This window comes from Patagioenas fasciata, chromosome 8 (genome assembly GCF_037038585.1).
Source record: "Patagioenas fasciata isolate bPatFas1 chromosome 8, bPatFas1.hap1, whole genome shotgun sequence".
Taxonomy (NCBI): Eukaryota; Metazoa; Chordata; class Aves; order Columbiformes; family Columbidae; genus Patagioenas; species Patagioenas fasciata.
The window spans coordinates 39,523,055-39,544,664 of NC_092527.1; the positions used below are offsets into that span (position 1 = coordinate 39,523,055).

Here is a 21,610-nt window from a genome sequence, read left to right on the forward strand (position 1 = left end):
GTATAAACTTGTTTTTGTGCTAGACTTTTCTTTTATTAGCTCACACTACCATGACGAACCAGGAGTACTTTGTACCAAGTGTCTTATCAATGTCTGATTGTCATTTATGCCTTCTGTCAGATGGGTTTAGGCTTTGCCTTACTCTGTGCTTGTTGAAGCTGATTTTTATCTTGCTGAAGGGTTGGGATGGTTGTCTGGACTACTTACATTTATTTTGACCTCTGCGTTACTGTTTAGTTTGGCAGGGGTAAAAATGATTGTCACCTCATGGCTTTTAAATGGTTTCTTTAGAGAAGATTGTTCAGCATTTAGCAGAAATTTATCCCATCCCCCAAAACCAGAAGTTTTACTGTTTTAGAGTTGTTACTCTGAAGCTTTATGGCTACCATGGGGTACCTTTTAGTGATTAACTTGGGGTTGTTGGATATGTATTACAAGCAGAATACAGATTAGTAATCATAAAGTTAAAAAACAACCGAACACAAAGACCCAAACCAATAAACCAACCCTCAAAAAACAACCACCAACAACGGATATCTCCTTCTCTAGAAGGAGTTTGAATTTGTTTTCCCTGTGATATTTTATACTGGTTCTTTGCACAATGTTAAGCGGTGACTTACACAGAAGTGGTTTCTATGTGTGCTGTGATAATGGCATTTTTTCTCCTCTCTCCTTTTTTTCCTCCTTTTTTGTTTTTGCTACTTTGCTGTCTAACCAGCATCTTAATAAGAGCTGAATAAAAATGGCTGTAGCTTGTATGGCTTACTTGAACTAGAACTAGCCTTAAATACAGCCCAGTTGCAAATGCCTGTACCAAAGATGGTCCTTATCTCTATCTGAGAGCAGCTTGCTGTTCATTAGGAGGAAACTACACAATAATCGCCGGTGAGTGTGTGTTTCCTTGATTCATTTGGAGGCAGGTGGGTTTTTTTTCTCCACCAAATAGTGAATATTTCTGCATCTAGCCATGATGTGATTTATGGTCAGCCAGTATCGAGGAGGTCCAGGGGGTAGTTATTAGAACTGAATGTCAAACATGCGAGTTAAAACTTGTTCATTGGTTGTTGGAAAGGTTTAAGTGTTTTTAAGTGTTGATGTCTGATTCCACAGTGTTTTACTTATTCAGAGCGTGACATCTGGTTTCCCTCATCTTGTGAGAGGATGGTTGAGATTAAACAAAACCGTGTCTCTTATATTATGCATATAGTCTAAACCTAGATAAAGTATTTTTTTGTATTTGACCGCACTTTTTATATAGAATCCTCTTGTTCAACTTCTGTACTTTGTCTGATGCAAATGTCTTAAAATGACGTTTAAACAATCCTGTTGTGTTTTATTACATATATTGTTACTGTATTGTACATCTTTTCTTGAGTTAGTATTAATCTGTTGTTGACTGTGATGATCAGATTCATTAAATGTCACTGGCTGTGTTTATGCAAATACTCTATCGTAGCTCATTATTTTGAGTCACTTTGCTTGGTTTTTGATTAGTGTTGTGTGGGAGATGCTGTGTATTATGTAACTGTTGATCTGCTTAGTCTCATTTTCCCAAATGGTATTGGTTTCTAAGTAAGCAGTCGTATTTAGCCCATACTAATGTGTAGTAACATCTCATCTAAATAGCTGCTCACTTTTAATTGAGTTTAAAACAAAAACAAAAAACGCTGCAAAATGCAGCTTGTGAAATAAGAAATAGGGCTGAACTGCAAACTACTCTGGCTTTTTCTTACAGATTGTTTTCAGCAGTTAAGGTTTTCCTTGCTTTTAGTCACACATTTAATAGAGCTGTAGGTAGTTTGACCCACTTGATAGGAGTAACAAATAAAATGGAAACTTGTGCTTCGCAAGTTATGCAGCAGGATTAGCTGTAGTGGTTAAGAGCACAAAAAATGCTTCAAGGAATAAACATCAATACAAAATAAGCAGAAAGAGTGAAAATTTAGTATTGTCAAATATCTGTTAATTCTGCGACGAGTTCAGCTATTGCAGAAGAGTCTGTTTAGGCGGGGATGTAGACTGAACTATGAAGTCCATTGTCAATTAATGTATTTCAGGTGTTTCCTAAGGTCTGTGACCTCCCACGTGTTTGACTTTGTACTGTGTTGAACACTTGTACAATTATGGATCCTTTTGCATGAAAACTATGTGTAATTTCTCTTGCTTATGCATAGTCGTACTTTAAGTTTATTTGAGAAGAAGGCAGTTGGATTGGAAGCGTGAATGGAATATTTAAAAGATGAAGCAAAGTCACCGTAATTGTTCTGAACGTGATAAACTCCTATTAAAGTAGACTTAAGGTGCTTTGAAATGAGATACAAATCCATAAATCAAAAGGAGAGCAATGTTTTATTAATTGTATGTGAATGAAGCCTGGAATTCACCCAATGAACAGACTTCCAAATATTTTCAAAAGTTACTGCTTACTCGATCAAACTTTTTGTTTGCGTAAGTTAACTGCATTTCTCATAGCATGTTTCTTTGTGAGGGATTGAGTCCTCTGCATTTTAACTGATTGCCCACTTACAAAAGTAGATGCCAAGTTGTATGTAATGAAGGAGCTCATACCTAGACATGTGCAGTACAGAGTATTTGTTGGTAGCCTGGACTATAAAAACTGAAGAAAAATGTTAACTCGCTTAACATAGTAGCTTGTAAATAGTTACTCGGTTAGAACTCCAACACTTTCAGTTTTTCTTTTCTCGTACGCTCCTTATGTAATAGTTTGTAGATTGTGTTATGATTTACACGGCGATGATTTGGTCTTTAATAGAATGGAGATTTGTACGATTCTGAACTCATGAGGCCTCTCTCAAGACAACAACATTCTTCCTGTTATCTGTATTTTTGGGAGCAAAGAACAGCCCTGGTCCTGCGAAGAGCAGAGGTGATAGTCGGTGTTTGGAGAGTGGGTTTTTCCTGAGATGATGGATTGCTTGCTCTTTTCGCTGATCTGTTTGGGACGGTATCTTTCCATTTTTAAAGAACTGTCCGAACAACCAAAGCAAACTATACTTGCTTGATAAATTCCTTGCTTCAGTGTATCCAGGCTAATACAGAAGACGCTTCCACGTTTGTGACTTTGCAGTAACCTTTCCAGTCTTTATTTTAATACATAGTTATTGCCTTTACTGCAAAGCTTCCAGATTCAGCACTGATCTGAGTTGCTTGGTTGCTTGTCCCATTGACAAGGTCAATGTTCTTTTTTTTTTTTTTTTTTTTTTTTTGTAACTAATTTGCAGTGACGACAATGGAATTTATTATTAGTTCCTGTCAAACTATAGAAGCCTCAGTTCACGTTTTATGCTTTTAATATACTGATCTGTTGAGGCTTATGCTGAATTCTTGAGAAAGGAGTCATGCCAGAACAGTGAGGAGTTGAAGGGGGGTAAGTAAGTTTAGTAAGTCAAGAGAATAAAGTGTCAGTGAAGTTCCACTGCAGAAAATTAGCCAAGGCAGATTTCACATAAAAATCAATTCTTAATACTTGCAATAAATTTTGAAGAGCTTTTAAAAATGTAAGTTGTTTTTCTTGAAGCGTATTGACAGCGTGATACTTCACAAGGATTCTTGGACCCGGAAAACAGAAGTGATTTTGAGCCTGTTAAGTAACGACATCTTTTATGTAAGAAATCGTCGAGGAGGTTTGTGGAGAGTTTACAAGTTTAAAAAGAAACAAATTAGCCTTTTTGATTTGAGGCTGTGTACAGCTCTGTTATCCTCCAGACCTGCCTACTGGCTATATTTAAAAATTGGCAAAACCTTTTGTTTGAAGAGTCCCTTGGTACAGCTTATGTGAGCTTTAAAAAGACTGCATGGTTAGAGAGCGGCAGTGTTGAGAAATGTATTTGTTTGGAAACAGTGAAATCAAACCATTGCTTCTTTTCCAACTGTGAACGGTTGACTCAGGTTCGTCTTACGCATCTTTTAACAATGTTTTGCTGTTTTGCAGAACAAAACCCCCTACAGCTCTCTGAAATCAGGCTGGTGTGTATTTGATCACAACCATTTAAGGTGATAATCCAGGTGTGTGATTTTAACAGGTTTTCCTTTTACAGCTTTAGTTAGAAAGCTTATTTGTGTATAAATGAACTTCAGTTTTCTAAGAAGTATGCTAATTTTTATGGGAAGAGAATTTGACGCAGTGATGTATAAGAGAGAACACTTCTGAAAATGTGTCAAATTATGTGGGGTTGATCACAGGTGATTGTTTTTTCGAAAAGCTGTTTATCCGCTGTGTGTCTCTATAAACTTCAGCAACACGCACCAGCTGTTAGCGAGCAATTACAGCTGTCAGTTCGAGACCCTTTCTCAGTAGACGTATATTTAAATACACCATGTTTCATAGTAGATAAAGGATACAGTCAGTGAAAGTGCTGCTGTTTGATCTTGCTTTGACACGCGGTCCGGTTCCTTTTTATGGCTGGATGTGTGAAAGGTGTTAGTTCTACACTCAAACTGCTGAGTTAATAAATTCTGCTTCAGGTTATAGAGACCTCTCTTTTGGAACAGGATGCTTCTGCTTATTTTGTTTCTCCAAAAAGTTGCTTCAGTGTTTTAAAACAAAGATAAATCCACCAGCCTCTTTCTGTTTGGAGCAGCCTAATGGAGGTGAGGGGAAGGAGGTTGGATTGCTTTGCCCTGGCAAGTTTGCTGAAGGCTTAAGTTGATAACTAAGCTCCCTTTGCCCTGTAAATACAGAGACAGTTAGCTTTGTTTGAAAATCCATACGCATGAGCAGAACAAGGTGGGAAGGCTGATTTGATCTGTATAATTACATAAGGCTTCTGCCAGCACAGATGTGCTTCTGACATAACCAAAAAATCTGGAGTGTAGACTGGTCTAAATCAGCATCTGGCCTGTTAGCAGAGAAGGGCTCGATTATTTAATGAAATGGAGCTCCTGGTTTGAGCCAAAGAAAAAATAATTTCTGGATGCAGCGAATAATTAAATTGAGGGGAGTACAATATATCCTGTCATAGAAATGTTATTTGAGGGCTTTGTTTCTTCCCAGTTTCTGTATGCTGATTTGTATTTTCCCGTGCACCTAAAAAGAAGAATATTCTTAAGTGGAAACAAAACAAGAGAAAAAATTCTGATTGTTCTAGGTGACCTTTTCCAATTGACCTCATTTCACGAAAAGGTAGTTCTGCTGATGTTTTATTTTTCTTTGTTACTTGATTTATGAGAATTTAATACATTCTCTTCTTTAATGTACTGAGCCACTCCACTAGTTCGTCTAGAAGGTATTTAGCACACTGTATAAACTGGTCAACTGGAACTCGCGTGGAGTTTTGTGGGTTTTTATTTGTCTGCTCTTGCTGTTTGGACATTAAGACTTGCACCTGCGCCTCGCAGTCACTCCTGTGCTATTTCTCTGCGAGAAGAGGTACAACATGATTCAGCTTCTCCTCCCTGAAGCATCTAAAATAACAGGTTAACTTGAAGACAGGGTGGCAAAGAAGTAATTCTGAAGGAATGTAACTTCAGACTGCTCAGTGGCTGGATAATGATCCTGGATCACCAGTAAATCGGATGGTTCTGGTGCCTCTGGGATGGGGTGCGCTTGGGGGTCAGACAAAGACCTAAAAAAACCCAAACTAACAAAAGCAATATGTGGAAGTGCTAAATTTCCTCACCCAGCTGTGCCATGGTGGGTGTTGGCAGAGCTGTCCGAGAAGAGAAATTGCGTTGTTCCATTGAGTCTCTATGTTCTTTACTTCATAATAACCCGAGGCCTCGTGCTGGGAGGTGGTGAGCTCATATCTCCGAGGCTTTCGAGCCTGCAGATACTCAGCCTCTCTAAGAATTAAGTCTGAAAGCATCCAGCTTTTTAGAGAGTGCAGAGGATAATTGCCACTAAAAACCTAATCTCTTGATACATATGAAAGCTCTTCTGTAGCACAGTGTATGCTGTGCTGTTCAGTTTAATAAATAATATCTTGGTATTTGTTTAGATCATTTTTCTAACCAGCTGCTTTTTGACTTGAGCAGCAATCTCCTTTCCCAGCTTTAGTATCAGTAGCACAGATGACGCTTTTTCTTGCCCCGTCCCAGATGTGGGCTGGGATTTGTTTGCAATGGGAACTGCTGAGTTTAAGGCTTTTCAAACTAGGGCAGGTAAGAGACCATTTCCAGTTACAGATCCCTCTTGAGCTTCATTGCATGTTGTCTGCTGATCTTGCTTTTGATTCAGGGCATTACCGACTGAAAACAACTTCTGCTCAGGTAGAAATCACTTCAATGCCCAAAACAAGCTTCAGAATATTGGGACAGCCACTTTCTGCTTTTCCAGTGTAGCCCAAGGGTATTGTGCTGGTGGCCATTGACAGGTGTACGGATGGGGAGCTGCGTCCTTCTCGGTTCTGAAAACCGCATTCAACTGCTTTAAGTTCTGAACTAGGAAACATTAGTATCTCAGAAAACTCTCTATTGTTTATAGAGGGAATAAGCTTATTAAGGAATGTTAAAGTAATTAAACTTATTTTGGAAATTACGTGAAAAAAGCTTTGAGCAAATGAAATAGATAACTAGCATATAGTGTACTCATATAGCAGGTGTTTTGGCAAAGCTTTAGTTTGTTCATGGGGCAGAGAAACTGTTTTTCCTCCAAGTTTCTGAAAAGTCATCTTTATGAAGTTGCTTTTAGTAAGATCGAGTTGATGTTGTATTCTCACGTATGTGTTTTTCACTTACTTTGTTGCAGGTATGGGGACCCTGGTATGATCTCACTCCTTTTTTTTCGCATTATGCACAGACACGGACTTTAATGAGCGAACGGTGGAGGGAAAGCAGTAGGAAGTCTAAGGAATGTGCTGAGAAGGCAATTAGTCTGACACAGTTTTATAACATATAGGTGGGAGTGAAGTGCTCCGCAGGCTGTTCAAACAAGTAACGTTAGAACCCGAGCTTTATGAGAAAGCTTTGTGTGTTCCTGATTGCTCATCTTCTTTCACGAAGCATAAATATGGATCGCTGCTGAAAAGGATAGTCCTGCCCTCTCCTCTGTGCCGGCCATGCGATAGCTCCTCATTCATGCAGCCACCTGATCTGGTGAATAGATCGGAGTCGAGCTGGTGGAAAAAACCTTCGCTGTGTGCTGAGCCCACGGGAGGGAAATAGTAGCAATAAGGGTGCCAAATTTAAGTGGACATTTAACTGTGCGTTGGTAGAGCAAGGTATGTGTGGAGAATGTACTAACTCATAAAACATGGCCAAATTGGAGACCAGGTATAAACTAATTTCTAGATCGATGTGTTTAGTTTGGAATTGGATCCTGTTGTGTAACTTCTCGTTTGAGTTTTTGTTGACTAGACTCCTGGTGTTGTTGTTATCCAAGAGAGCTGTGGTGTGATGAATGAGAATTGTCGGTCAATTGATACGACAAATCTGTATTTTAAACAGTTTTGCATGCTTAAAAATGCCACATAATTGAGTCATACATGCTAGGGAATGATTCTGTGGTAAGGGAGGATATAGACTGTATGTATTTTTCTGTTTGTCCTTTATCTACCTGCCTCTCCCTTTCCTATTATGCCCCTTATACAAACTGAAGGGAATCAAAGCTGCTTTTTTTTCTTTCCCTATCCTAAGTTTGAGAGTCCAGTAAGAGTATTTATGGATGTTTTGCTGTGAATTTGCCGTTGGTTGAATCTAGTGCTTTTACTTCAGCAGGCTGGTCGCATGTGTGGCAATGGATTCTTTATCGGTTTCATTTAACCAGTCTGTATGTTAGTCTCAGCAGGTCATGACTGAGTTTAAACAAGTATATTGGGATCAGAATAGGTGTGGCATTTAATAATTAACCTTCTGGTTACTCAGGTCCAGTAGGGAACCTGTAATGAGTCTGTTTTCATTTTGTTTACAGGAATAGTTACCTGCTTAGTCTCACCCTTCGTATTTGCAATCTGAGGAAAAGGTCTGAGCCAGCATGAAGACAGAATCCCCTCTTCACTAGAGAAAAAGTGAGTTGGAACTGGATTGTAATCTGCATTTGCAGAATGTAAATACTGTGTCCATTTGTCAGCACACACAGCTTGTGCTTGCCTTCAAGTGGCATTTGAACTTTGTAACACTGCTGTTATGAGTGATGTCCAACCAAGGCTTAGTTTTAGATAAGCACGTGTACAAAATTTTCAAATGTATGCATTTTATGTAAACTCCTACACCCTGCTTTTTCTGAAACAACCGCTTACTCGTTGTGTAACTGCCCACCTGATACGCTCCTTCCTTCCAAATCCTGTGGGGTCTTGCAGTAGGCCTCGCAGGATCTAGACTTTGTGTGACTTTTACTTCAATAAGTTAATGTTTGTGACTTGTTTCTGTGGCTGTACGGCTCTTTTCTCCAGCATTCCCAGTGTTTCATGTGTATCTGTTTTCTGAATTTGTTTTGGAAGCCTGTGTTCAAATTTAAGAAATTCCAGAAATGCAGGACTGAGTTTTCCTCTCTGCACTAGGAAATCCCTAATTCTGCATTTAAAATGCAGTTGGCTCAAGTCCTTTTCATAGTGATTTTCCTCCCCCTAAATGTTCTAATAGTATCAAGAAAAAAAGATTGTCTGTTTGCTCAGCCTGATTTTTATATTATATTTGCAGTACACATCAACTGGCTTAAATCTCATTTACTTTTTCTTTTTTTTTTTTTTTGAAACAGAGCTCCTATGCAACCATTGTGTACTAATGATGTATTCTGATTACTTAGCTTTCTGCCTGACGCAGTTCATTTCAAGAAGTGCACGATGACAGAGCGTGGAATTAAATGGGCTTGTGAGTATTGTACCTACGAAAATTGGCCATCTGCAATCAAATGCACCATGTGTCGTGCTCAGAGACCTAGTGGAACAATTATCACAGAAGATCCGTTTAAAAGCGGTTCGAGTGATATTGGTAGAGACTGGGATCCCGCAAGCACTGAAGGAGGGAGTAGCCCTTTGATATGTCCGGATTCTAGCGCAAGACCAAGGGTTAAATCATCTTACAGCATGGAAAGTGCAAATAAATGGTCGTGCCACATGTGCACGTACTTGAACTGGCCGAGAGCGATAAGGTGCACACAGTGCTTGTCTCAGCGGAGGACCAGGAGTCCCACAGAGTCTCCTCAGTCTTCAGGTTCTGGTTCAAGACCGGTCCCTTTTTCCGTTGATCCGTGCGAGGAGTATAATGACAGAAATAAACTGAACACGAGGGCTCAGCACTGGACTTGTTCGGTTTGTACATACGAAAACTGGGCGAAGGCAAGGAAATGTGTCGTGTGTGATCACCCCAGACCTAACAACATAGAAGCAATAGAACTGGCGGATACGGAAGAGGCTTCGTCAATCATAAATGAGCAAGACAGAGCGCGATGGAGGGGAAGCTGTAGTAGTGGTAATAGCCAAAGAAGATCTCCACCTACAACCAAACGCGAATCTGATGTGAAAATGGACTTCCAAAGAATCGAGCTGGCTGGAGCTGTTGGCAGCAAGGAAGAGCTTGAAGTCGACTTCAAAAAACTAAAGCAAATAAAAAATAGAATGAAAAAGACTGACTGGCTGTTTCTAAATGCTTGCGTTGGTAAGTCTGCTGCTACCTTATACTATTATACCTGTGGTTAGGCATTTTAGGAGAATAAAGAATTAAAACATAATCTTGTTTGATTTTGAAACAGCTTTTAAGAATCTCTGCATTTTAATTTTGAAAAGTAAACCCAATCTAGAAGTTCCTGAAATAGCACCTGCTAAGAGAGGGTGCGGAGTTCACCCATAATCTGAACAGGGTTAGACGTGTTTCCCGACTATGCTTGGACTTTTTTGACCTTTTGTGGGGATGGATATCCTTGTAACCAAATCCTGTTGTTCTGTGTAGTCCTCAGAAAGTGGAAAAATTACAAAAGTGGTCTACAGAACAATGTGATGCATATAGTACTGTAAAAATGCCATTACTGGCCATTTAAAATGACTCCTTTTTGCTATGGCAAGATACGCTGGTAGAATCAGCAGCTGCAGCTTGGGAGTATTTGTCAACAGTGTGGAGCTTGCAACAGTACAAGATGCTCTGTCAGATGTTAAAAATAACACCAAAATATGTAGCTCCAAGAAACTGCATGTGTAATACTGACCTTGAAAGTAATGATGTTGTATTAATACAGATACTGTGTTGTAAATGTTTATAGGCCTTCTGAAAGTATTTTTTGTAGTCAACTGCTTCAAAAGAATTCAAATTTTGAATAATTCTCCCAGTACTGTTAAAGAACTGAGATGCAAGAGCAGGGTTTTCTTCAGTTGTTGACCTTGTGAGTTCAGCTCGTGTGCTGTAACTTCCCAGAAGCAGGTACCTTGTGCCCTAGAACACAAGCAGGTTAAACGCTTGAAATATGCAACTATTTTTAGAGTAAAACACTTCATTTGAAACTCTAGCACTAGGGGTGTATCTCATACAGCTCCATAATGTTTCATGAAGTCACTTCATGGTTGTTAAAATCATAAAACTAATTTGTGGAGCCGCTTTATTTAATATATTGGATCAGGTCTAAATGTTATTATGGATATTATGGGTTTGGCTTTTCTGAGCTAATAAATATTCCCGTTTATTTTTCTTGTTGTGTGAATACTTGGACGTGAACACATTTTCTTTTGCAAATAGATGGCTCAGTATTGGTGCCTTCAGCTCCTTACATGCGAACAGAAGTGTAGTGCTTTTTGCTTATGAAATGAAGCAATTGAAATTCTGGTATTTTGTATTTAAGGTACTGAATACCCGAGATCAATTGTTGGAGGTCATTCCTGTGCCTCGTGCTGCTCTATCTTGCATTCTCATAGCAATTGCATTAAATATTAGGGCTTTTTTTTTTCTCTGGTTTTTGAAAAGTGATTTGTTTTGGGAGGGACTATTCCAGTGTTGTTTAAAATATTTCACACTTTCAGATTTAATCTGTGTGGAAGTGATTTACTTTATATTTCAGACTGTCAGTTTCTCAAGTATTTAATGTGGCTTGTGACTATTCAGGTGTACATGAAGCTCAAAACTATGCTCACAGGAATTTTGTAAGGCAATAATTTGCTTCTTTTAAAATGAAAATTAGGAGAAAGCCAAAATGCAACTGGACTTTTATGCTGATTTTGTTTTACTACTGTTCTACCGACAGATTTCATGGATTCCGTTCTGTAACTTCAACACTTACTATAGCTTAACTTAGGGGAAAAAACAGCAAGCAAAACTGTTAATTATCAATCCTTCATTTCAGAATTTCATTTTGCATATCGTAGATTTCATGTTTTTTTCCAAATAGTTCTTGTAGCAGGAATAACCTTAGGAAGATCGATGGAAGCCTCATAATTCTTTTGTGGCTGTGTCTGGATGCTTTGCAGAGTTTCTCTCTATTGGAAAGGTACACCAGGTTAACCAGTAGTTTTAAAGCTACATTTGTAATGGTTGTTTTGGTGCCTTAGCATGATATACTTAAAACAACTGAACTGCCAATTGAACAATTCTGCCTTAAGCTCGTGTTCTTGTCATTGAAATCAGTTGAGTTATGGTGACTTGGTGAGTTACTGTTAGCTGAGTTGAACACTTGTCAATCTGTAGCGAAACACAGTTATAAGACAGGACATGTTACATGTTTGTGAAAAGGGATGGAGTAATAGTTGGTATATAGTCTGTTACCACAGTTCGGCTGACAAGTGGTGGCTTGTTTGGATTTGTAACTTCAGGCTTCGTACCTCCAAGTTTAAGCTCAATCAGTTGTGGAGGATCGGTTTGCTTGGAGTCTGACTTACGTGGCAGAGATGTATTGATTTAAAGTTTTTGGATATACAAAGCGTAGCTTTCCCTGCAGTTAAAAATAAAGACTAGAGGAGCAGGAGTAGGAGGAATTCTTGGCAGACTGGTTATTTTCTTTTCTCTTGGAAGATGATATCTTTCAGAAAGTACCAAGGAAAATGTTTGATGCTTCAGGACAGCTGTTCAGTTGAACTCCCCCTTCTCATCTCAACCTTACTATGAAATTAAATTTAAAATCTAGTAAAAATAATGTCAAGTTTCATTTAAAGCATGTATCAGGCTGCTTTTTTTCCACGTTTGTTCTTTTTAGCTGAAGCATGAAGATAGATGTGTATCTTGTGTGGATTTGGAAGAGTACCCGTCTGTGTGTGTTTGTGGCTTTTTATGTTTTGTTGGAGACGCTCATTAATGCTCTACCCACTTCAGTAAATAAATACACCATCAAGGCTTCCATTCCTTGCAAATCTGGGCTGTACAAAATCCGATGAGTGCATCTCTTGCATTTCTGCATGAATAGTTTCCTTGATGGAGGGTATTCTTTCAGAATCAGAAGGATTAGTGGCATTTCCCCTTTCAAACTCCGCAAGTAAATGTACTTGAATGTTATTTTTATTACTGATGTAGGTTTTGCAGCAATGGATGTATCTGTCAGATGGGCCTTTCTTAAAAGGATGAGGTTTATAACTGATTCATTTGGTTACAATTTATCAAAATCCAGTAAAGTATGGCTGTTGAATAACATGACAAATGCCGGTTTGAATTATGAGAAATTACAAATGGCTTGTGCAAGGACACCACTTTCTGCTGTACTACCCCAGTACAAGGTTAATGTGGAGTCCAAGGTGACTCAGTTCTGGGGTGGGGAAGGGGGAAGCTAACGTAGATTTAAAATGAAGCTCTGTTGTCATTTCCGTAACTCATGGTTAAGGGCGGTTTGGTGGCACGTGGGGCTTAGGGAATCTGGTGTGCAAGAAGAGCGGGTCTGCCGCGGGGCTGGGGGAGCTGGTTACAGCTGCCTGGGGATTTCAGTCGTACAAATGGCTGAAGATGGTCGTGACTATAAAACCTTTCTAGTGTTCAGTTTGCTTGGGACTTGCACCTCAGTACTTGCCGAAGCTTCTCCTCTGCTGGCATTTCAGGGCTGGGCTTTGCAGTAGTGCCAACAGAGCATGTTTGCTGCAGGGCACTGCTGGGGCTTCTTGGGTTGTGTTCGACTCCTGAGCTTGAACTGTAGTGCACAGATCAAAAGTAAACTGCATTTCTTCTCCCTTCCCTTTCTCCTCCAACCCTGTTCGTTAACTGCAAGAGTGCGCTCTGCTCTTTCATTTTGGCCAGTAAGGGACCTGCTGCCCTCATGGGTCAGACTTCCCAGGCTGGGGATGGCAGCTCCAAAACCAAGCACATACACGTTCTTCTCAGCTCTGTGGAAGAAACAACTAAGAGTGTTTCTTAAATCCAAAGTATTTAGAGCAATCTGTAATGAATCTTGTTTTGCAGTACATCCTTAAAAGGACTGTTAGTTCATTCCTAGTATTCCTACATATGTGTCTGCTTAGTTTTTCCTTTGTCAACTATTTTATCTCTTTTTCAGGCTTTTTTCCTTTGTCCCTTTCTCCCTGTAGTTTTCTGCAGTAGTGCCCGACGTGTTCCCAGACGTTCACAAACCCTGTGGGAAAGAGGGGTCGCCTTGTCCAGATTTAGATATGAAGCTGGCTGGGCAGTGTCGAGACTGGACGGGAGAGACGGGGGCCACCTCCTGATCCGCGTCCCGCTGGGACGGGGGCCACCTCCTGATCCGCGTCCCGCTGGGACGGGGGCCACCTCCTGATCCGCGTCCCGCTGGGACGGGGGCCACCTCCTGATCCGCGTCCCGCTGGGACGGGGGCCACCTCCTGATCCGCGTCCCGCTGGGACGGGGGCCACCTCCTGATCCGCGTCCTGCAGAGCGTGTGGCTCTTTGCTGACAGTAAAGGACGTCTGAAGGGGTCGATGTACCAAAGTGTACCCAAAGTTGTCCTTCTGGCTGCTTGTTTCTGCCTTCCTTCTGGTGTGTTTGCATGCCAGCCTACAATGAAGCGTGTCCGGAAACTGACCCTACTAAAAATGAAGCTTGATAAGCTTGATTTTTGTGGGGGAAGTGGTCGTGGTTTTGTTTGTTTATTTTGCTGGTTTAGTAAACCCAGACTGGTTTCCTGATCACATCCATGGTGCAGTTAAGCCTTGATGGGGCTGTTAGTACTTTAATTAAGGGAGTAGGAACAAGCTGCTGGAGGCAGGGAAGGGTCATGCATGGTTCCTTGGTGGTGTCACTTTAGGCTGACTTGAACTGTTTAGGGAAGTGTAGCATTAATTAGTCACTGGTGAGTGATTACCTGCCAGGCTGGTCTTGGCTACAGATGGCAAACAGTCTGTTGGGATGGGTTGGGGAAGAGTCTCTGGTGTGACCATACAGCCCATCCTCCCTTGTCATCCTGGGAAGTGTGACTTGGCACGCTCGTCTGCTGTGCCGGGTAACCATGGTGTAAGCTTCCAACTTCCACCTGGATAAAAATACCTTATTGTATTGGTGTCTGTGTCCTGTACATATATTCTACCAGAACTACTTTACCGTTTGTGTGCGTCTTTCAGAGGAGGTAAAACTCTGCACACCTTATGCCTTGGTAGAAAGTCTTAACTCCTGGAATGCTTGTATTTAGCTCTCCTCACTCCTTTCTTGAAGCTCAGTGATATTTTATATTGGAAATAGTTGAATAAATTATCAAGTTTAAAATAGTTATTTAAATTTACCTTGGAAGCACTGACGGTTAACTTGAATATTTATGATTTTCCACTGTCCAGGCTCCCTTTAGGGAATTTACCTATTTAATTAGCAAGTTGTGCCAGCTAGCGTGCTACAGAACTGTTCCAAAGTCTGTGGGACTGTGCAATTAGAGCAAACACAATTTACTTTTCTAGATATGCTTGTAAACTCTTGTGTTTGTTTTTTCCAGCTTAACTGCACTAAACCCTATAAATATTTACATGTGCTAAAGAAGAAATTTCATAGCACCATAACTGAAGTAGTTTGGTTTTAGCAGCTAGGCTAATTGTGGGTTTATTTAATATGGGCAAATGTAATACCTAATGCCTAGTAGAGAAGATGGTTGTAGTGGGGAAAAAAGCAGGATGAAGATAGTACAAATGGTTGTTATTGGATGATTAATGCTTTTTAAATTTAGTCTTTTAAAATAACCTTCTTAATCTCTATCATGTATCTTCTCACGTATACTGAGATTGCATATTCTCGATCTGTGCTATTTATAAGAATCGGGGCTTTACTAGAAGAAGAAAAAACCTTGGCTCCTGGTGCTGTGAAAGAATATTCCGGCAAGAGGAAATGCCTGAATCGTGAATGAGAACACAGTTGAACCTGTACATGCAGAACACTCCCCTGCACTTGCATTTTCTCATCACCGGTGTGCAGCACGTGCCATTCTGTCCTGTCACGTAGGACATCAGCCTACAGGCATGTGTTTGTGGATGAAGCAGAGCAAAACTCCTTGGGGGGAACACACACAGACTGGTCCTTCCATCACTATACCAAACCAACGCTTTCGGAAAAGCTATTTTTGCTGTGGATCAGAAGTAGCCATTGAGTCATGAGAATCTGTTTGCATTTGTGTAGCTCTTGTAACTAATGGGAGCTGTGCCCTTGCAGGAGATCTTGCTGCTCGGTGCTGTGTGAACAATCTCCAGGCAAATGGCACTTTTCCTTTTGACATTTCAACAGTCCGAGGAATGCAGTGGGTGTCAGTGGGGACTAACCCGACTGGTGTGGTGCGATATCAGAATGCAGCTCAAAGGCTGCTTGTGTAGGTAATCAGGCACTTCTGTGTTCTGAAATGTGAATTGGAGCATCAGTAAATATTTCTGTAATGTGGCTTGTAAATAGTGTTTTGTTAAGCTTTATTTAAATAGACTTAATGAATTGGAGGCTCTCATTCACCCGACAGAAATCAAAGCCATTGTAGGAATGTGCTTGCTGTTGTCCATGAAAACATATTAAGACCTCATTTTAGAGTGATGATACTGAGTTTAGGAATTGCAGGCAGTTCCTATGAATGTTGCGTGTAGGCAAGGTTACCCCATAGTTTTGGGGCAAGATTTCTGTTTTCTAATTCAGATTTCTGTTCATTTGCCTGTTCCTGCTATGTTTTTGCTCAGTGTTCAATGCAGCTTTGGGTTGTACTGACTGGCACCTGCAGGCTGGCACCTCCCAAGCTGGCAGTAGTTTTCCCCAATTCTGCTGAAGTGGTTAAAATGAAGTAGGTATTTGGTAGAATGGATAAAGATAAATTTGGGCTTATGTTGCTGTGGCCAAGAGAGGCCAAAGAGGTTTGTAATGACTGTAGAACACGGGCCCTGCGGTAGCGATGCTCCGGTTACTTGGGTCGCAGCATTTCAATGCGGGTTAGTACAAGACATTGAAGCGTGCAGCAGGTTTGCAAGAGGGAGCTTCTGATAAGGAAACAGGTTTGTAATAGGCTCTGTGCAAAAAAAAATATTCAGAATAAGCTTTGTGTGGCTTGATTTTTGTGTGTCGTGTTTATTGAGGCTCAGTTACAAAGCAGGCAGAAGGGAGTTTGGGCTTTATCTAAGAATTTCCTGATGCCTATTTTTTTCTTCTTCATGTTTCCCTCTCTCTCTCTCCCCTAAATAATCACTTGGGTGGTTGGATTAAGGAAAAGCGGATGACCAGAGATGATGTGTGCACATGGTCTCATTGCCATTCCTCCAAGAGCTGTAACTGTGCTAGTTACACTGTTCTTTATTCCTGCTGGGTAGTCTTGCAAACCCTATACCTAGAACACATTTACAATGTTATTTTTTTAAAATAAGGCCTAGAAAATATATACAGTTTGCCTGTTTTTGATGTATGTATTGATCTTTAGCTTAAACTTCACCAGTGAGGTTTAGAAATGCACTTTTAAAATGACAGCTTACATAACAATTTTAGTAATTAATTCTAGGACAGGGGACTTTTAGGAATGTCAAGTATTGCGAGACGTGGGCGTAAACTGCCAGAACTGGCAGTGCTGCGTATCACATGTCACTGATTTGGGTCTTTGTTGTAGCTTTTAGTAGTTGGTACTTGAAGGCATCGCCAAACCTGACAGAACCACCTCTCAGCACCGGTCCTGGACCTCAGTTATTGCTGCGGTTTGGTTAAAAGCGCAATGGGAGTCAATGACTTTAGCAGCCGAGAGTGGGGGATTAAAAGAATAACAACAAATGTGAATTGACTTGGCACTGACTGAAGGCTGTAGTAGCATGTATCTCTCATTGAAGGATAACTTTGGGGATGTTTGATTCTTTGAAATCAGTCTGAGATATTTGGATTGTCAGGGTGACTACCTACCAGTCTTGGGTGGTCTTTGGTATGTTTATCACTGGGTGATGCAGATATGGTAACTGGAATCTTTCCCCTCTCAAGAGAAGTGGTTAAAACATGACATGAAATTGCTATTAGTCTTTAAAAAGGTGTCTTTACTAAATGAGTACAATGATAAAAAAATAAGCGTGTCATAAGGTAGCGGAAAACCTGCTCAAATCAAGATTCTTCTTTCCCTGGGGACTCTTGAGTGTTTGCTCACAGGTGATCTTGTGCCACAGCTGTAGTACAATGTGTTTTATGAGGGCAAGTCATGAGAAATTCTCTGACGTTGGTATCTACATAGATATCTACAAAAAAGAAAACCAAGTCAGCTTGCTGCATTTGTTTGGAATCTTATCAAAACCAACCTTGGTACTGCCTTACCAGTGGCATACAGGTGATTGCATGGAAATAAAACGCTACACTTGGCATTCTTGTTATGGATACAGCGCATATTGACAGAAATGTACCTATTGCTTCGGTATGTTTTGGTTTCACCTGTAGTGGAAATGTTGTGACAGGAGCACGGTTGTGTTGCACATCCTGTATTACATTCCCGTGATGCACGTCTTCAAAGTCCCACCAATGGATTTTCAGTGTTCATTTCACTGAAGCACCTTTTCTCCATCGGTAGCAGCTCCATTCTTTAAAAGAAAATATTTTGTCATCAGCAAAGTTCTGACTCTTACGGAACAAGAGCTAAAATGAACAGACACAACCCTTGTCTAATTAGTTCTTTAACTCATCTGGGGTGAGCACACGGGCAGATGGTTGAGCAGAACACGATTAATGCCGGAGTGGAATATAAGTGCACGCCAGAAAACTAAGAGTTGTTCTGTATTGTTTTCATTCTGCCCTGGCCTGTCAGGCTTTTTGAGCCCTTGATGAATGGGTAGATGTTTTATGACTGAAATTTGCAGCTGAATTTGTATTCTGGAACTTCTCTGCTTTACACCACCACTGAATAATCTAACTCATTGAATAATCAAACTTATATCTGTAGAGGCTTACTGAGCAGAGCTGATGACTTTGTAGAGAAACGTCTTGCCCTGATAATCCATTTTCCTTCTGTGTTTCTCCTGAAAGCTTTATAATCTCAGTATTGAAAACGATAGACTTTGTGGGCGAGCTAAGAATGCTTTCCCAAATCCTGGATTAAGCAGCAGCCCAGCTGCTAGCGCGCGTCTCTGCTAGCAGGCAGTGCACTGTGCCATGATGTGGCTGGGTGGGTTGGTTGCTGTGTGTGTGGCTTTATTTTTTCCTCCCCTTTTTTTTCGGTGTTTGCATTTTGAACCTGAACAGGAGTGAGGGCCATTGAGACTGAACGTCTTTCCCTTCCGATTTATTTTTGAGCCTTGGTAAGCAAGTTGAGTGAAGGATGGACTTCAGCCTCCATCTGCGCTCTTACTCTTCTGTTCTTATTTACTTCCCTATTAAAGATGGCTTTAAAATGACTTTCCTGTTTCTTTGACTCAGTGTTAGAGTTCTCTTAGGCATCTATCCAAACCAGGATCTTTATAACTGAAGGAATTTCTGTATTTAGGAAGCCTTATATTGGAAGCAATACTTTTGAAGATACCACCACCACCACACCTCTGATGGTGTGTTCTGGTAATTGCAGCTAAAGGATGCAGTCAGTGTGAATGGTCCTGATATGAAGCATGGTACAAAAGTTAGAGGTTCCCAGGGGCTCTAGAAGACATCAGGGTTGTGTTCCTCTCCCTATTGTGCTTTAGGAAGTAAAGGAACATGGAGTTGATGCAGTATGTGTGTGTGATTTCTCTTCAATTCAATTTTAATAGAGTACCCTCAATAACTGTGTAAGTTCAGTTAGTAGCAGAGATAAGCTGAAGAGAAACTTTGTTCTCTGCACCCTGTTCCAACACTCTAAACTGCATTTTTTTGGGAAAAAAAAAGACTACTATTCCAAAAACCATCTAATTGATTGGATTCTTAGGTCCAATAGTTTGCTTTTAAGATAAGTTACAAGGTAAGATGTAATTATCCAAATAATTTCTGTACTGAGTGAACGACTCTCCCTGCTGATCAAATGAAACGTCAGTGAGTACGTTATGCTGGGTATCTCATCAAGGGTCCTCAGCAGCACTTCGTAACGGGCTTTTGATCTGCTAATTTGGGTGGTGGAAATGATCCAGGAGGTAAGTGTAAATATTTTGTAGTCTTCTGTTTAAAAAATAAAATAAAAAATACGCAAGTTTCTTGGTACGCAGTTGATCTTTGTATGTTAGGTCCATACCAGAATGAACAGAGGTAAGCTATATTAAATAGGCTGGTTGTATCCAGGGTGACTCATTCACTAGCTAAAATGAATTGTATGTCGTTTTTGTTTCCCCAGGAGTTGTAGAAGGCGATTTAGCTGCTGTGGAAGCTTACAAGTCCTCGGGAGGAGACATTGCCCGCCAGCTCACAGCCGACGAGGTTCGCCTGCTCAATCGCCCGTCTGCTTTCGACGTCGGGTACACGCTGGTCCACCTGGCGATCCGCTTCCAGAGACAAGACATGCTGGCCATCCTGCTCACGGAGGTGAGTTACCCTGACCCTGCACGCATTTAACGGGAACCCCGGGTCACGGTGCTATTGTTTGCAGCCAGTGACGTGACGCTTTGCTAGAAGATAGAGGCTAATGCTGTTGGAATACATGAATCACTTTAGTGTGTCTCCTCTAGGAGACTTTAAGACTGTATATAAGTGGTGGTCTCGAGGAGATTCAGTTTTCTCCTTAATGAATGGTTTTGGCGCACGTTCTGACCATCCTGGAGGTGGAAGTGAGTTATTGTGGGGCTTCCTGTGCTTTGGGTGGGGGAGAGGAAATGCCCTGAAAGCAAAACACTGAGATCAATGACAGCGCTGGGGCTTTTTTCCTGAATTTTGTTAATGGTCTTTCATGGACCTCAATTCTGGTCATCTTTGCTTTCTTACTAACACCATAAATCTGTTTTGGTTTTTTTTGGGTCTGTTTTCTTCATCTCAAACTTCTGGTTCCTCACCTGATCAGAGCCAAATTTTTATTCTGCCTCCTTCCCTCTTCTGACGCTTAAAGCAATTCTGAAAGCACGTGTTCCTGAGAACATGCCTGAAAAGTGCATCAGGATGATGGAATGTGTAGGGTTGAGTAATTAAAAAGAGTAGGTGAAGCAAGACAAATGTAGCTAAAGCCTTAAGAAGAGAATCTATTTATATATGTCTAATATCAGTAGTTTTGTGCTGCTTACGTAGCTATCTGGGTAGATGGAGTTACACTTTACGAACAAGTTAGTTTACTGAAATGTTTCTGATGGTTTTGTTTCAGTTTCTAGAATACTTGGTCAACATGCTATTTATGAAAATGCTTGATAGTGTTTGACCCATAGTGATCCTTCGCTAGGATGTTAATTAGTGAAAATGGGTGTCTTTAAAGCTTTTTTATTAATATATCCAGTGTGATCCCCATGGCACTTACCCTGTGTCACTGATGGAGTTCCCACTGTTAGTAATGATTAGAATCTGGAGAAATTTAAGTATCTTAGCTTAATAGTGTCTGGGAAGATTCTCTGTAGTAGCCTTGTGTTGTGGTAATGAAGTTCTTTGTTAAATGTAGATTTGAGGTGTGTTTTGTATTGTCATCTAGCTCTTACCTTTATTTTTCTTTCCCTTTCCTGCTGGAATTGGTCACCTGTTAATTCACTTCTTTGAATAAAAAAAGCTTTTAATCAACCTTATATTATCAGCTACATGATAAATGAAACATTAATTCATTGAGAGTCAAAACCATTTAATCTTTATACTTCCGTTGCATTACTTGTTAACAAAATACAGTCTGCTGGTGTTCATCACTCAAGTCTGCATGTAACTGGAAATAATACTGAGTGCAGTAACTTATGTTGCAGGTATCACAACACGCAGCGAAGTGCATTCCTGCCATGGTGTGTCCAGAGGTCACAGAACAAATCCGGCGTGAAATTGCTGCATCTCTTCATCAACGCAAGGGAGACTTTGCTTGCTACTTTCTGACTGACCTTGTAACGTTTACGTTACCTGCAGGTAGCTACAAAACTCTTGTTACCAATGGGGAGGTTTTGGTTTATTGTTGCCCAGTTGAGAGTTGCTTGTTTTGGATGGATACCTTGACTTTCTGATGGTGGTGGTGTGTGTGTGTATAGGTTTTATTTGTTAAGTTTTAACAGCTTAGGTCAGGTCTAGTAGTTGAATTTACTTATTCAGGTTTTTCACGCTTCAGATGTTCACTGCGAACATCTGCTGTCTTTTTCAGACATGAGGAAGTTGAAGAAAATGGTGTTTTCTAAGGAAAGGCTGTGTTTAATTTTAAGATTGGAGCCCGGATGTTTCCGAGCTCTAATATGGTTTTTCACATAGCTGTGTTAGCTTTCCGTGCTTTCCATTAAGGCACAGAGCTATTCTTTGCATTTGCACTTGGTTATA

The 21,610-nt window shown here is 40.5% G+C and overlaps 1 protein-coding gene across 4 annotated transcripts in view; it reads left to right on the plus strand.

The window, feature by feature from the left end:
- ZRANB1 (zinc finger RANBP2-type containing 1) overlaps positions 1-21,610 on the plus strand; it is a 41,084-nt gene that overhangs the window by 4,754 nt on the left and 14,720 nt on the right. For 2 of the 4 annotated variants that reach the window (XM_065842848.2, XM_071812230.1), the window contains exons 2-5: positions 7,868-7,964; positions 8,654-9,552; positions 19,527-19,714; positions 21,058-21,211. In XM_065842848.2, the coding sequence (XP_065698920.1) occupies positions 8,739-9,552; positions 19,527-19,714; positions 21,058-21,211 (1,156 nt within the window). In that variant the 5' untranslated portion in view covers positions 7,868-7,964; positions 8,654-8,738. The remainder of the gene's footprint in view (positions 1-7,867; positions 7,965-8,653; positions 9,553-19,526; positions 19,715-21,057; positions 21,212-21,610) is intronic. The other 2 variants (XM_065842847.2, XM_071812231.1) reach the window with 1 other exon arrangement.